The sequence below is a fragment of the Bacillus rossius genome, chromosome 7 (assembly GCF_032445375.1).
Source record: "Bacillus rossius redtenbacheri isolate Brsri chromosome 7, Brsri_v3, whole genome shotgun sequence".
NCBI classification, from domain to species: Eukaryota; Metazoa; Arthropoda; class Insecta; order Phasmatodea; family Bacillidae; genus Bacillus; species Bacillus rossius.
This window is the reverse complement of record NC_086335.1, coordinates 23,493,381-23,508,170: the sequence shown is the minus strand read 5'-3', so window position 1 is coordinate 23,508,170 and position 14,790 is coordinate 23,493,381. Positions and strand designations below refer to the sequence as shown.

At 38.7% G+C, this 14,790-nt stretch overlaps 1 protein-coding gene across 2 annotated transcripts in view; it reads right to left on the bottom strand.

Moving 5' to 3' along the window:
• Positions 1-14,790, bottom strand: part of LOC134533734 (cold shock domain-containing protein E1-like) — a 98,076-nt gene that overhangs the window by 34,824 nt on the left and 48,462 nt on the right. For both annotated transcript variants that reach the window (XM_063371337.1, XM_063371339.1), the window contains exon 8: positions 11,503-11,676. In XM_063371337.1, the coding sequence (XP_063227407.1) occupies positions 11,503-11,676 (174 nt within the window). The remainder of the gene's footprint in view (positions 1-11,502; positions 11,677-14,790) is intronic.

The window sequence follows — 14,790 nt, the reverse complement described above, 5'->3', positions numbered from 1 at the left end:
GCATTACATAATTGGCGCCCGAACAGGGACCTGAGGAATAGCAGTACTCGGGGAACTTAAGCAACGGATAAGAAATTGAAGTCGGCGTGGTGAGTGGAGAAGCGGCGGCGGCTGACCACGAGTTAGAGGCGAATTCTGAACTGATACTAAAGTACTTGATACTTTTCAAGTGTACTTGTTTGCCGTTCCTGATATAGGCGCGTATCAGTGCCAAAGTATCAGTTGATACTTTTCGACCCACCTCTACCACGAGTACAACAAAAGGAAATGGCGGCTTTTGAAATCGGCAAGCATCGCGGGAGCACTTAACGTGTAATCGACAAGGAATAACAGCAGCAGGACATAAGGTCAGCTCCATCCAACCCCAAACTGTGATAAATGAAGTTAAAGTGTTAATATGTTGAAAGGAGGCCCATGACCAGAGTGTGTGTGTTAATTTGTGTGTGTTATTGTTTTTTCTCGTTTTCTTTGGGTACTAAGGTTAAGAAAATTATATCATTGCCGAATACAGGAGGGTAGCAATAATGGCATAGTCACTCCTGCCAGGTTATTTGTGATAGCCTACTACTTAATCAGGTTGTTTACAGTAATTAATTTTATGTTGCAGGCCTGTGTGCCATTTGAAAGGAAAAACGAAGTATTGAGTAGCATTAAGTTGTAAGGTTATGTAAGTGTAGAGTTCAAAAAAAAAATATGACACCAATAATTACTAGGGCCGCATCGGCAGCATCAAACTCAGCTGGAGCTGATATGTGTAATAATTGTCCTGTAGTAAGTGTGGAGGTAATAAGTGAAACCAAGGAGCAGGGGGAAGCAAAAAACCAAATGGATGAAACCAAAAGTGACGAGGAGAGTAGTATTACACCTCCGCCACTCGGGGAAGGTACTGTGGACCTAGTGACCTTCATCAGGGGCATGTTTGACGAGCAGAGCAAAAGATTCGATGAGCAAAGTAGGAAATTTGAGGAATTTCGATCAGCAGTGAAAGGTGAGTTTGTGGAGTTTGGGGAAAAGCAGAGGGCGTTTGAGGCTCGCTATGCTAACCGACTCAACAAAATTGAGGACACAATAGGCCTAGTAGGAGTATGGCAAGCTAAGGCAAGTGAACAAATAGAGGCTTTGGGGGCAGAAGTAAGAAAACAGGACGTGGAAACAGATAGATTGGTGCAGCAGGCAACCACACTAGAGTCAGCAATTGCCAATAGTCAGGGGGAAATTGCGCTCATAAGGCATGAGCTAGGAAAGAGTCAATCAGAATTACCCAAAGAACGTAAGATTAGGGAAGAAGGTTTTGCTCAGGTGCAGGCGAATGTGAGCACATGGGAACAAAAAATCAACAGCAACCAGACAGAGGTGAATCAACTCAATCTGAGGATTGGAAAATTGGAAGGAGAAAGGTCTGGGGGGTGCAAAGCAGGGAGTAGTTGTCGGAACATGAGATTTACACAGCCGTATCATGACGGGGACATTCCAAAGTTTTCAGGGCAGGACAGAACTCACCCTAGAAAACACTTGGAAAGATTACATGATTTTTTTTCAGTATATGGATGTTCGGAGGAGGAACAAGTGATAGTAGCAAAAAGATCCATAGTGGGGGTGGGGGAAAACTGGCTGCGGCTCATTGAAACTCGAATATCACACCTCCAGGATTTCGAAAGAGAATTTACAACGGAATATTGGGGGAAAAGAATACAAGGAATCGATAGGGCAAACTTATACCAGGGGAGATGTATGGCCGGGCAACTTGAGGCTCACCTAAGTAATGTGGTAGAGCGAAGCAAGTACTACGACACGCCGTTCAGTGAGGAGGAAATTGTAACCTTAGTGTATTCACAGACCCCTGAAAGTGTGCAGGAGGCGTTGGTAGGGAAAGATGTATCAACGGTGGAACAACTGCGGAAGGTGCTGAAGGAACTAGACAGAATTAATGCGAAGGAGGGACCATAGGGGAAGCCCTTGGCACCAACAGAATCAGAGTGGGGGAAGTGGTAGTCAGGACAAGATGAAAGGTGGGTTTCAGGATCAAAATGGAAAATCTCAGGACTGGAACAGTAATAATAGCACAAATTATAACCCAAGCTATTCAGGAAACAGGCCTGGCAGAGGGGCATATTTTGGTAACAGCCGGTGGCAAGGAAATTGGAGAAACGGGAAAAGCGGTGGCGGATTGGCAGAGGGGGAAGAGCGTAAAGAAGCAGGAACAGGGCAGGGAGAAAGTAGATCGGGGGAAAGCATGGGAGTCGGACAGGTAGGGCATAATAATGACAAACTCAATACTTGCTCGGGAAACGGTGGGGATCGTCAAGCCTAAGCAGCCAGGCCAGGACGATCCAAGGTAAAGGACAGGCAGAAGAGCGGGATGCTGTTCACATGGCTGCAGCAATGTTTACTGGCGAGAGGGAATTTTTGTTATCAGAAGAAACACAGACGCCCAACAGCGGACCGGTACCGGAATTGTTATGCCGGATAGGAGACCAGGATATCGCTATCCTTTTCGACTCGGGATCAGAAGTATCCGGCATTTCTGAACAGTTTTTAACAGATTTAAATAAGCATGGGTTCACTTATCCGGTATTGCCGGTGCCACAACTTACCGTGATTGGGGCTACCAGAGGAAAAAGTAAAAAAGTAAACAAACAAATTTTTTTGGATTTTCGACTAGGGGAGGAAATTTACAGGGCGAATTGCTTAGTTATACCTATGTTAACTAAAGAAGTGATAGTTGGTGTGGATTTTATGCATAGGCATGGTATGATTGTTAATTTCAAGGAGGGTGTGATTTTCATTAGAGGGATAGCGTATGACATGCAGAGAAGTAGCAGGGGTTCAGGGTGTAACCCTGAAGTACTGAGGGTGCAATGTGCAGAGGAGGGGGAATGCATGGAGTTGGAGAAATTAGGAGAAACATTAGGAGAAAGCCCTTTGAAATTGCAAACTATCACCCCTATAAGTTGGGAGGAGGAAGTAAGCCAGGTATTGGGGCAATGTGAGATAGGAAGTGAAGAGGAGAAAATGAGATTAGGAAACCTGTTGGTGAACTTCAAGGAGGTTTTCAGAGGTGAACCAGGGTTAACTACTCAGTATGTAGCCAGAATTCCGGTGACTGACAGCACTCCGTTTAAAGGTAGGAGCTACCCTATCCCATGGGCATGTAGAGAAGAGGTGGAAAAGCAAATCAGGGAGATGGAGAAGAATGGTATAATTGAGAGAGGGAACAGCCCTTTTGTTAACCCTTTGGTTTGTGCCAGGAAAAAGGATGGGAGTGTGAGACTGTGTGTCGACTCACGAGGCCTTAAAAGCATTATCGTCCCTGACCGGCAGAGCCCTGTGGAGCCAGACAATTTGTTTGGTGCTTTCTGGGGATGCAAGTACATAAGCACTACAGACCTTGTGAAGGGTTATTGGCAGGTGCCCTTACTTGAAGCGGATAGGAAGTACACTGCGTTTCTGTATAAGGGAAGGTCCTACCAATTCAAGGTATTGCCATTTGGTCTGCCAAACAGTGTAGGGGAATTTTGCAGGGCGGTAGATGCATCCTTAGGACCTGAACTAGAATCCAGGGTGTTGACCTACGTAGATGACTTGTTAATTGCGACTGAGAGTTTCGATGAGCACTTAGAAATTTTGGAGTAACTGTTGTGTAGGCTAAGGGAAGTAAATGTGACCTTACATTTGGGTAAATCAAAGTTTCTGAGGGAGGAAGTGACCTTTTTGGGGTTTAGATTGAGTGCGGGAGAGATCAGACCAGATCCTGAGAAAGTTAGGTTAATCAAAGAGTTTCCTCGCCCAAAAAACCTCAAGGAGTTGAGGGGGTTTCTAGGACTGTGAAACTTTTACCGCCGTTTTGCAGAGAGGTTTTCAGATGTGGTGGCACCGCTGTTGAGGTTGCTAAGAAAAGATTGGGTGTGGAGGTGGTGTAGTGAATGTGAGGAAAGTTTCAGAAAAGCGAAGGTTTTGTTTGTGGAGAACTGTATAATCCACCATCCGGATTTCACTAGGGCTTTCTATCTAAACACTGACGCGTCAGGCTATGGCCTTGGGGCCAAGTGTTTCCAGCGAAATGAGGAGGGAGAGGAACAACTGGTAGCCATACTCAGCAGGAGTCTAAATACAGCAGAAAGAGCCTATACAGTAACGGAGAGAGAATGTTTAGCAATCGTGTGGAGTTTAGCGAAATTAAGAAACCTAGTGTTAGGCAGCAAGATAATTGTACTGTCAGATCATCACTCTTTAGCTTTCCTACTAACTTGCAAGTTAATGGGGAGCAGACTAACGAGGTGGTGTTTAGCCCTGCAGGAGTACAACCTGGAGATGGTGTATATCTCAGGAAAAGAAAATAGTGATGCAGACTTGCTCAGTAGAACTGTAGTTGAGGAGGGGGAGCTGGTAATGGAGGAAAAACCTAGGGCCGGGCCTATTATGGCACACCTCACTGCAGAAAGGGATGATGACTTGATTAAGAGATTCGCTAAGTTAGGAGAGGCTCAGCGAGAAGATGAAACATGGGGTAGCATTATAAGAACGTTGGAAAATGAGGACAAAGATCTCAATGATTCAAAGGTACAGAAGCTGCTGATGTGGTATTGCACAAATGGAAGGGTGCTCTATCGGAGGGATGCGACAGGAAAGTGGAAAGCGTGTGTGCCAAAGGGCTGGGTTAATCAGTTAGTGTGGCATCTCCACCGGTCCATGGGACATTTTGGTGGAAAAAAGGTGTTTTGGTTGGCCAACAACAGTTACTTCTGGCCTAATATGGAGAAGTCAGTCAGGCAAATCATAAGCAGTTGTGATATCTGCCAAAAGGCAAAGTATCCAAATCGAAATTGGGAAGGAAGATGGCAGCCTATTATTCCGTCCGGACCAGATGACCTTGTAGCGGTGGATTTATATGGCCCTTTGCCTAAGTCAAGAGGAGGAGTGCAGTACATTCTGGTAGTGCTAAATGTGTTCACCAAGTTTGTGCGTTGTTACCCATTAAAGAAGGCTACAGCAGCTGCTTGTGTCAACAAACTGCTTAATCATTACTGTGTGGAGGTAGGAGTACCTAAAAGAGTTCTGAGTGACCATGGTACTCAGTTCACAGCAGACGTTTGGAGGTGGGAGCTAGCTTGGAAGGGAGTAGATGTAGTCTATAGTCAGTAAGACACCCTCAGGGGAATCCCAGTGAAAGAGTGATGAGAGAGATTGGGAGACTACTTAGAACCTATTGCCACAACCAACACAGCAGGTGGGCGGAGATGATACCTTTAATGAACAGTTTTTTTAACCAACACGTTCACAGTAGCACAGGCTATGCTCCAAATGAGCTAGTGAGTGGGGAGCCACAGAAAGATAGCTTAGCTTTAAAGTTTGAGTTTCCAGAAGAGGAAAAGACCCAAATAGAGGACAAAATTGAAATAGTCAGACTTAAATTGAAGCATGCGGCGCTGAGGAGGGGAGCCCAACAAAAACTTTGTAATAGCATTTTTAAACTAGGTGACCTAGTTCTTCTCAGAGTTTGTGGGCAGAGTGATTTTTTGCTAAAGGAGACAAAAAAATTGAGTTTGTTGTATGAGGGGCCTTTTAAGCTCATTGGGGAAGCGGGGAAGAATGTTTGGGAACTGGGACACTTGACCGATGGCGGAGGTGCTCGGGGTACATTCAACCAGTCTCTGTTAAAACCTTATATAACTGGGTAAGTGTAACAATCATTGCTACTCTTGTTCAGTTTGTGTGAAGATGTCATGTTAATTTAAGGGAAGTGTTGTAACAATCATTGCTACTCTTGTTGTTCAGTTTGTGTGAAGATGTCATGTTAATCTAAGGGAAGTGTTGTAGTAATCATTGCCACTCTGATTGTTCAGTTTGTGTGAGAATGTCATGTTAATTTAGACGGACAGGTTGAAACTTTTGTTATGTATAACAAGACTAGTAGAGATAGCTGGAAGGGAGTGACTAAGGCAGGCCTAGATTTTTGTTTCTAGCAATCCAGTGTGTTCAATTTAGAGGTAAACTTCAGGTAAATTTTTAATTTAGTATCATTGTAAAATTGTACGTCAGTTCACCTGGGGGGTTGTAAAGTGTTTGCACTCCCGGGCTAAGGGTTTTTTGATGTGTTATATTTTTACCTGGAAGGTATTTTTATTTGTGTTGAGAATTTAGATTGAGAAGGTTGGTATGGCCAGATGTGTTTTTTTTTGTTTGTTTTGTTTTGGAAAACAGAGGAGGGATAAAAACAATGGTGGAGGAGAGTGATGATGAAGCTTAATATGTTTGTGTTCCGTGGTGAATAAGAATAAAAAAAAGAACTCCACCAACCCAAGGCTTGATTTGAAGATCCCGAAGCATTACAATACATCAAAACACATTTAAGACGCATGCTAAGTTTTTCACTATAAAACGTTTAAATCATATATTCTCTTAATGTTCGCCATTTTAACCATGGGATAGTAAAGTCTAGGCGTTTCTTACAGTTCACTATTTCCTATGTTTAACGTCGGAAGTTTCTGTCGGAATACTACTATTTTCTCTTAAATATATGGTTTTTTCTTATTTAAAGGATGTATCACTTCCGTTACTAAAATAATATTTATTTAATTCCGGTTCGTAAGCTAAAACGGTAGAAGTTTCGTAGCATTGCTTAGTTCCGTTCGTATTCTGCAGGGCGCTCACGACGCATGGCGTCACTCAGTTCTATTTTCACATCACAGAATGCGCTATACGTGCGCTAGGATCGATTAGTTGCCTTCCAAGTTCCGTTCCAAATGGCAGTTGGAGAATGAATGTGCATGTCGTCAGACCCTTTAGATGTAGTTTGTTTACTATTCGCGCGTGATTATTGCGGCTTTGCGTCGTTATAGTCTAGAGTATTTGATTTCTCGTAAAATAAAAATTCTTTTTTGCCACTACGTCTTGGTAATTGGAGGCAACTATGAACATCTGTGACGAAGGAATTAAAAATAATACCGCCCGTGTTCCGCGAAGATGATGATGTTACGCACGTGACGGAAAAAAAATCCTAGTAAATACCGCATACTAAATATGAATACTTTACTTGTGTATTTTGAAAATATGGTCATTATGATTCATTCTGCCTTTAATGCACTGGTAGGTTAAGACGTTTTCTTGGTTAAGACGTTTGTTTATGTTGGCTTGTCCATTAACTCCCGGCATAGAGGCTACAGTAGGAAGTTTATATTTGTATATTGCTTTTAATCACATTATTGCTATTGAATTTTATTCCAGTACATTTCATAAATTCAAGCTGGCAACAAGGTTAATGTAATACTAATTATTAATGTTCTAAACTGTTTTGTTCTGTTCCTTTTTACACATATGGTTGTTTCAGTAGCATATAAACTTATTTATAAATACAAATAGTAGTTGAAAATAACTTTTATATTGCTGAGAAAGTGACTCCCCTAAGAAATTAAACTTTTGCAAGATATTGCAAGTAATCAAATACTATAGTGGAATTTTTTTTGGTATGACAGCTCAAAGAAAAATTTTGAAGTAGTGACCGAACCGAACCGAAAACAGACATTTTTAACAAAAAACCGAGCCGAGCCGAACCGAACTGAAAATGTGGGAACCGATCAGCCCTAATAAATATTATTATTATATATTCAACATCTAGTTTATGCCAATTTTTAAAAATATTATATGTTTTGATTATGCATAAGTATCGACAGTTTTGAATTTTGGAAATCATTGTTAACAGGAAGATTTCAGGAAAAAAAAATGAAATGAAATGCCTTCCTCTACACATACCACTCTATTCTAGAGCGCCCCTCATGGCCACAAGATAGCAGAGTCGTGAGAGGTGCGGGCGAGACCCAGAAGGTGCAACCCAGTCACGTTCAGTGGAGTTAACAAGGCAGGGGGTTTCCCGTTAGAGCATGCATAAGGTTGACAGCCGCATATAGTTACGTACGTCACCTCTCTAATTCTGTGCCTTATTCAAAGCAGTTGCCATCTTTAGCCATGTTATCTATGTCTATGATAAAGTTTTGTTCAGAAGCACACATTAAAAAAACTATGCTGTTTTTCTCCTTCATTTACAATATTCGTTTTACGAATGACGAAATAGGTGCGGGTATGACGGAATTTGAATTTGTAAAACTTAGGGTTGTGCGAGAATGAGATTTAGGCCTCGAGAAATTTTCGAGAAAGAAAATACTTTTCTCGCGAGAAACGAGACGAGAACGAGAATTTTTTTAAATAATCAAGATTTACTGTAGATATCACTTTCAAAATATATTGTTCTGTACATAAAACTATTGTTCATCATATAGAATGACAATTTAGTGGCCTGTGCACAACTGACATGCACCACACGTTATGTAGACCTACACTAAATTATAAATAAGGATATTATGACTAAATTAAAGGTAATGCTTTTAATAACTTTACATACCAATTTTGTAGGTTAGGTTAGAACGTATTTTATTATGTATTACGCTTACGTAATTTAAAAATTCAATGAGGCAGTTTTTCTTTCAGGATAAATTGGAATTTCATATGACAGTTTTTATTCAAAGTTTCGGTTATTGATATGGTTTTGGATGGTTGACTATCGGCTAGTCTAATATCTCTTAATGATTACATCATGTTTGCTTTGTGTTCCGCCAAATCATTTTTCATCCAAACAGGCAGACGCGTTTGGTATTTTTAAAACATTTAAACTAAAATAATGGCAGTGTGTGTGTAATGTTCAACATATAAAAATACAACTATCAATATCAAATTTAGTTTACATACCAAATTGAGTTGTTACCGGTACTACCAAAAAAAAATTCTCGTTTTTTTTTCGAGAAATTATTTTTCTCGCTCGCTGTTCGAGAATGCAATATTTCTCGAAATTTTTCTCGATGTTCGAGATCTCGCACAACACTAGTAAAACTGCATGATAATGAAGGCCTAAATTATGTGAAAACTGATAAAATCAGTTCAATTGGCAGGCCTGCCTTATTATAACACCGATTTTGGTCACTATTGTTTACATTTTTTTGAGGTCCCAAATGATGATACATAAAACTACCGGAATGAAAATAATTTTGTAAGGAAAACTACATATTTGCCTTAGCAATTAATTTTTAAAACCTGTACCTTTTATAAATAACCCTTTATTTTGTAATGCAGATGTTTATAGTACAGTAATTTAGTATGGAATTTTGCAGTAACTATAGACCATAAGTGGTTATTATAAGAATTTTAAGTGGATTGTTACTCTGTTTAGGGCTTAAGAAAACTGCACAAATTGTGCATAAATACAGTCAAACCTCATTGATACGAATCCGCTTAGTACGAAATTCCCGTTTATGCGAAGTACTTTCATAGTCCCAGAAAATAAAGTATGCTTTCCTATGTTATTCAGTACTTTTAATACGAAATACGGTTAATATGAATTACGAAGTTGTTTTGATCCCTCAAGTAGCTGTTAACGTATATAAATAAACGGTTAATACGAATTTCACCGCCGAAGTCTAAAGTAAATCACGTCTTCATAACCGTCATGTAAACAAACGTTTCGCCAAAGATATACCGTATATACTCGTGTATAGCGCGCCCTTTTTTTCCCTCAAGTAAAGGAAAAAAATAAGGATGCGCGCTATACACGGAAAAAAAAAAGTGATGGGGTGAGGCGGGGAGGAGGAGTGGAAGTCGTTAACTGACGGTGACAGGTGACGTTTCTGGGCAGCCCCCACACATACGCACAAGCAACAAGGCCTCTCTTTCACACACACACACACACACACACACACACAACCTGGTCTCTCGCACGCACGTACGCACACACACACACACGTGCGCACGCAATCTCGCGCCTATCTTGTTTATTTTTAGACCTCCCCCTCTACAGAAAGCCAGCGCAGCTAGTAAAATAAAAGAGAGAGAGAGAGAGAGAGAGAATGTTGTCGCCATTCCCCCTCCCACTTCCTTCGCTTCCTCGTCGCAGCTGCTACCGGTGAGTCATCTAGTCCTCCGCGTCCCGTTCCTGCCTGTCTCCCTCCCGCCCACGTACCAGTTGTGACGATACAGTGCTTCATTATCTTCCGTCTACACAGCAGAGTTTAAGTATTTTCCTGACGCATCACCACACATCAATTTAAATTATCATTTGTTTCATACGTAATTACTTAACAGGTACCACAAAATGTTAGTAAAATTTATTTACGGGGAAAAAAAATTTTTTCTTTGGAATTTGTTGCAAAAATCGTGGTGCGCGCTATACACGAGGGCGCGCTATACACGAGTAAATATGGTATGTATGTATCCTATAGCGCAAAATGGTTGAAAAACAAAATGAAAAGTTCAACTCTAGTGGCGATGTTAGTAACTAAACTAGAAAAGATGCCATGTTGTAAACGGAAAACAAAAAAGGAAAGTACTCTATACGTTATTAATATTAGTTGTCGGAAGTGTACATACGTAGAATTTTAAACAATCTATGGAAAAAAAAGTTCTGATATTTTCCATTGTTCACGCACGTGTGTCTTAACCTCAATTTTGGGTATGAGTTGTTTTGTAATATGACTGCGAAACGTAAACACGACCTTACATTGCAAGTTAAAGTTAAAATTATCGAAGAAGTAGACAATGGAGAGAGAATGAAAACTGAAATTGAAGTTTGTATTATGATTTATTCTGTAAGTGTTGCATTGTGTTTGTTTTCTTCAGTGTTTACAAATTGTTATGCATGTAGTGAAGTCAGCTTATACTACCAACAGGGTATATAATTTTCTTTATGGTTGTAAATATAGGCATTTAAAGTTCAATCAATTTTTTTTGGTCATAATATTCCAATAGTTTGGTTAATACAAACCCTTGTTATTACAAAGTGCTAAAATTATGGTCCCTTCAGGTTTTGTAATAATGAGGTTTGACTGTACTAGGTTTCACTGTAATATGTTTGCAAAATAATGGCACATGTCAAATGTGAAAACACTGTTGAGTCTGGTCTTGCCATTACAAACAACTTGACACAGCTCAAATTTCCGAGTCTCAGTCCATATCTAACAAACAATGCAGCAGTAAGTACTTCTAAAACAGAACTGGATAAACTCTTTACAGGACAAAAAAAAAATCATTGAAGTAGGTAAGTAATATATTTGTCGGAATAAAGATTGACCTCAATTGTAGGTTGAATCCCAAATTTAAGTGAAAAACTATATCTCACCATAAAAATGTTATATAATTATATGAAAGTTAAGTGGAATTATTTGACACTATGTAAATAAAATGTAAAGTAATATTATATTTTAAGTGTATAGTTTAGTTTGTGTCATCAAGTAATCCATAACAATTATTAATGCATTTGAAACAATTTATCATCAAAACCAACTTCACTAGTCATAAAAAAAAAGAACAAATTCTGTAACTGTACTCATTTAAATATGAAGTTAGATAGTTTCACACCTTAGGTCTTGAATACCATTTCACTACTAACTTCTGAAATATTGTTTATAATTGCTGACATATATATCCTGGCACATGCAATGGAGGGCTGGACAGCGGGGTCACCTGGTTACTGCTCTTGGTGGGGCTGCGAGAGCTCCAGCCTCCCGGGAGCTGGCCCTCCTTGCTGACCACGCCAGACACCCCTCGCTCCACCATCACCTCGAACTGCACCGTCCCGGCGGGCAGGTGCTTGATGCGGATGGCACTCTGTCGGCTGTTGGAGAACGATGTCTGCTCCTGAACACGGCACCACGAAACAAAGTCCTCTTTTAATGAAACTTCACAGCATCACACCTTTAGTGTTTCATATTATTCTCATTCATAAAACATATTTGAATACAGTATTCATATAAGAGAACAATTTGGTATTTCAATTAATTTGAACTAAAAAAAAAAAGATTCACACATGCTTGCTAAGAGACGAAGAAAAATATCTAAAATACAAAATAAAAATACAAATATAGTAGAATGGCTCAAATATGACAAAGGCGTACACAATTAAGATTGAAGAGACAGTTGGTTCATTAACAAACATTCGATACATTAGATAAAATTAAAAATTATAATATTTATACACAATTTGTACGAATTCAGTGTTGTGCTTATGAAGGGAACTATGAATATTATTGTCCTCCAATCCTTGTTCTTTCAACCATTTGCAGTAATGGTTGGTCATATCAAATTCTTATTCAGACAAAAGATTTTGATAATACTCATACGTAGGGCCCCCTGAAAGTGGTAAATAAAATTGTCAGATTTCGTCATTAAAAATTACCAAAAGCGGTGTTAAAATTCACTTTAAAACACAAAAGCGGTGCTAAAATTCACTTAAAAACACAAAAGCGGTGCTAAAAACTAAAAAAAGAAAAAAAAGAAAGAAAAGCGTGTGTTACCGTAAATATATCTGAAATTATTTAAGTTAAATAATTTTACTTGAACCTACTCATTACTGAATACCCTAAACAAATAGGTTACATATATTATGACAAACGCTTGATTTAGACACTGTTTATTAGTTGTTCCAATAAACTAATCTGGAAAACTATTAATCCCTTTAACAAAATCGAGGACGCAAAACAACGCCGAAATTGAATAGTGAATTGATCACAACGACGACAGCTAGAAAACTGCTGTGTACCACAACGCCGAAAAATGTCATTACAGGGCTGCCACAAAGGTTAGGTTAGGTTAGGTTAGACTAGGTTAGACTAGGTTAGGTTAGGTTAGGTTAGGTTAGGTTAGGTTATGTTAGGTTAGGTAAGGTTAGGTAAGGTTAGGTAAGGTTAGGTAAGGTTAGGTTTAATTGTGGTATTTCGGCGTTAAGGTACATTTAAGAAACACACACAAATTCATTCAGTTATTTCGGCGTTGTGGTCAATTTTGACATTCGGCGTTATGGTAACGACTCAACAAAATCTATAAAAACTGTTGGCCAACTAATCATCGTCACACCATTCGAAAATTAATGTTTGTTTACATTTTTCTGCTTTTTGGCGCGATTTAAAATGCTTGTGCCTAGTTCGCACGATAATCTGCTAGATACTACGACGCTGTTCCAACTATATGCCAGCGCCCCCGGCTGACGTGATATGGCCACTCACGTAAGGCTGTTCTAAACACCATTCGCCCAATCATCTGCTTGCTTTTGTATTTATCCGGTGTCGCTGTTCCAAGCTGACGTCAGTGCCCCGAGCGGTGTGCGTACTCTTTAAAACTTCGCGTGTTTGTCGTATCTATCCAAACATTATGCCGGAAAGGAAAATAAACACCGTAGTTTTGCGTATTTTTACAGTATATTTTTGGTTTTAACATTATAACTAGGCCTGTGCGGGATCCCGAAATTCGGGAAAAATTTCGGGAACATAGAGGCATTATCCCGTCGGGAGGGAAAATAAATTTCCCGAAATTTTCGGGAATTTTAAGTTTATCTTTACTAGATATAACATAACCTCAAATCAATCAGCTAATGAACCTAATACAGTAGAACCTCAATGATACATTCCAGTTTCATACATTTTCCCGTGTCATACGCCAATTAATCTTGGTCCTGCCGAAAGTACTTTTACAAATGGTTTACTTTCCCGGAACACACTTATAAAATCATTACTTTCCCGTTTCATACGTTTTTACAAAGCGGAAAAGCCCTAAAATTCACAAATTTTTTTTTATATTCCTCCTTATAAACTACGTTTTAATGCTTTTATTTTGAAAAACGTTCATTGTTTACCATTGCAAATGTAAGAAAATAACTTTATATCACCATAGATATGGATAGTATCAGGAAGACTGTGCACTTCGCTAGTAGCATCTATAGCCAGCACCGAAGCGAGACTAGTGGCGCAAACTAGCAATGATTATGTAAATGGTGCACGCGTTTTACCAAGGCACGGATCTCATATTTTGTGCATTCATTGATCTTTGAACTAAATATACCCGTTTGTTATTATTTTCTTACGATAGGATTGTTTTGTATTATACGTTTCTCAAATTAAAATTGTATTGAAAATTGTTTAGTTGCTTAAAGTTGTTTGTAAAATAAAACAAACAAGCAAAAAGTTATGATTTTTTTTACAATAGCCTAATTTATTTTTATTTTTAATTTAGGCTTGGTGACTTTTCCCCCTCCCACCAAGAAAGGACTTAATAACATTTTGTAAGGCCACTGTTTCTCATGTCAGCTTTACTTGCTTATACTGTATTTTACATTTTTGGTGGTTTTATATATATATATATATATATATATATATATATATATATATATATATATATATATATATATATATATATATATATATATATATATATATATATATATATAGATGAATTCATATCTTTTATTAATATAATGCAATTATTTACGCATATGTATTTATGTTTAATCTGACATTGTGCTGGTATGCTAGATTGGAAAAAAATTGTATTATTGCCATTCCCTTTTCATACACTTTCCCGCATCATACACCATTTTTGTGCCCTCCGTTGAAAAGTGTATGATAGGGGTTCTACTGTACACATTTCCTTCAAAATAAACATTTACAGTGCTGGAAAGAAGGAAAACCGCAAATCTTTATTCTGTTTTAGCAATCTTTAAACTTTTTTTTTTTCCAGGTTTAATGATTATTTGTTTTCATAATGTCTGAAATACGTACGTTATTACCTATAACATACCTGAAATACGACAGCATTAAAAATAATGAATGCCTCACTTGATGTTTATAGCAAAACAAACAAAAATACGTGAAAATAGTTTTATCCCAACTCTACTCACGAGAGAAACTTGTCAAACATGACAGCAATACGCCAGTTTTGCATTAATTAATGCCCGAATTTTCTATGCCATTAATTTTCTTA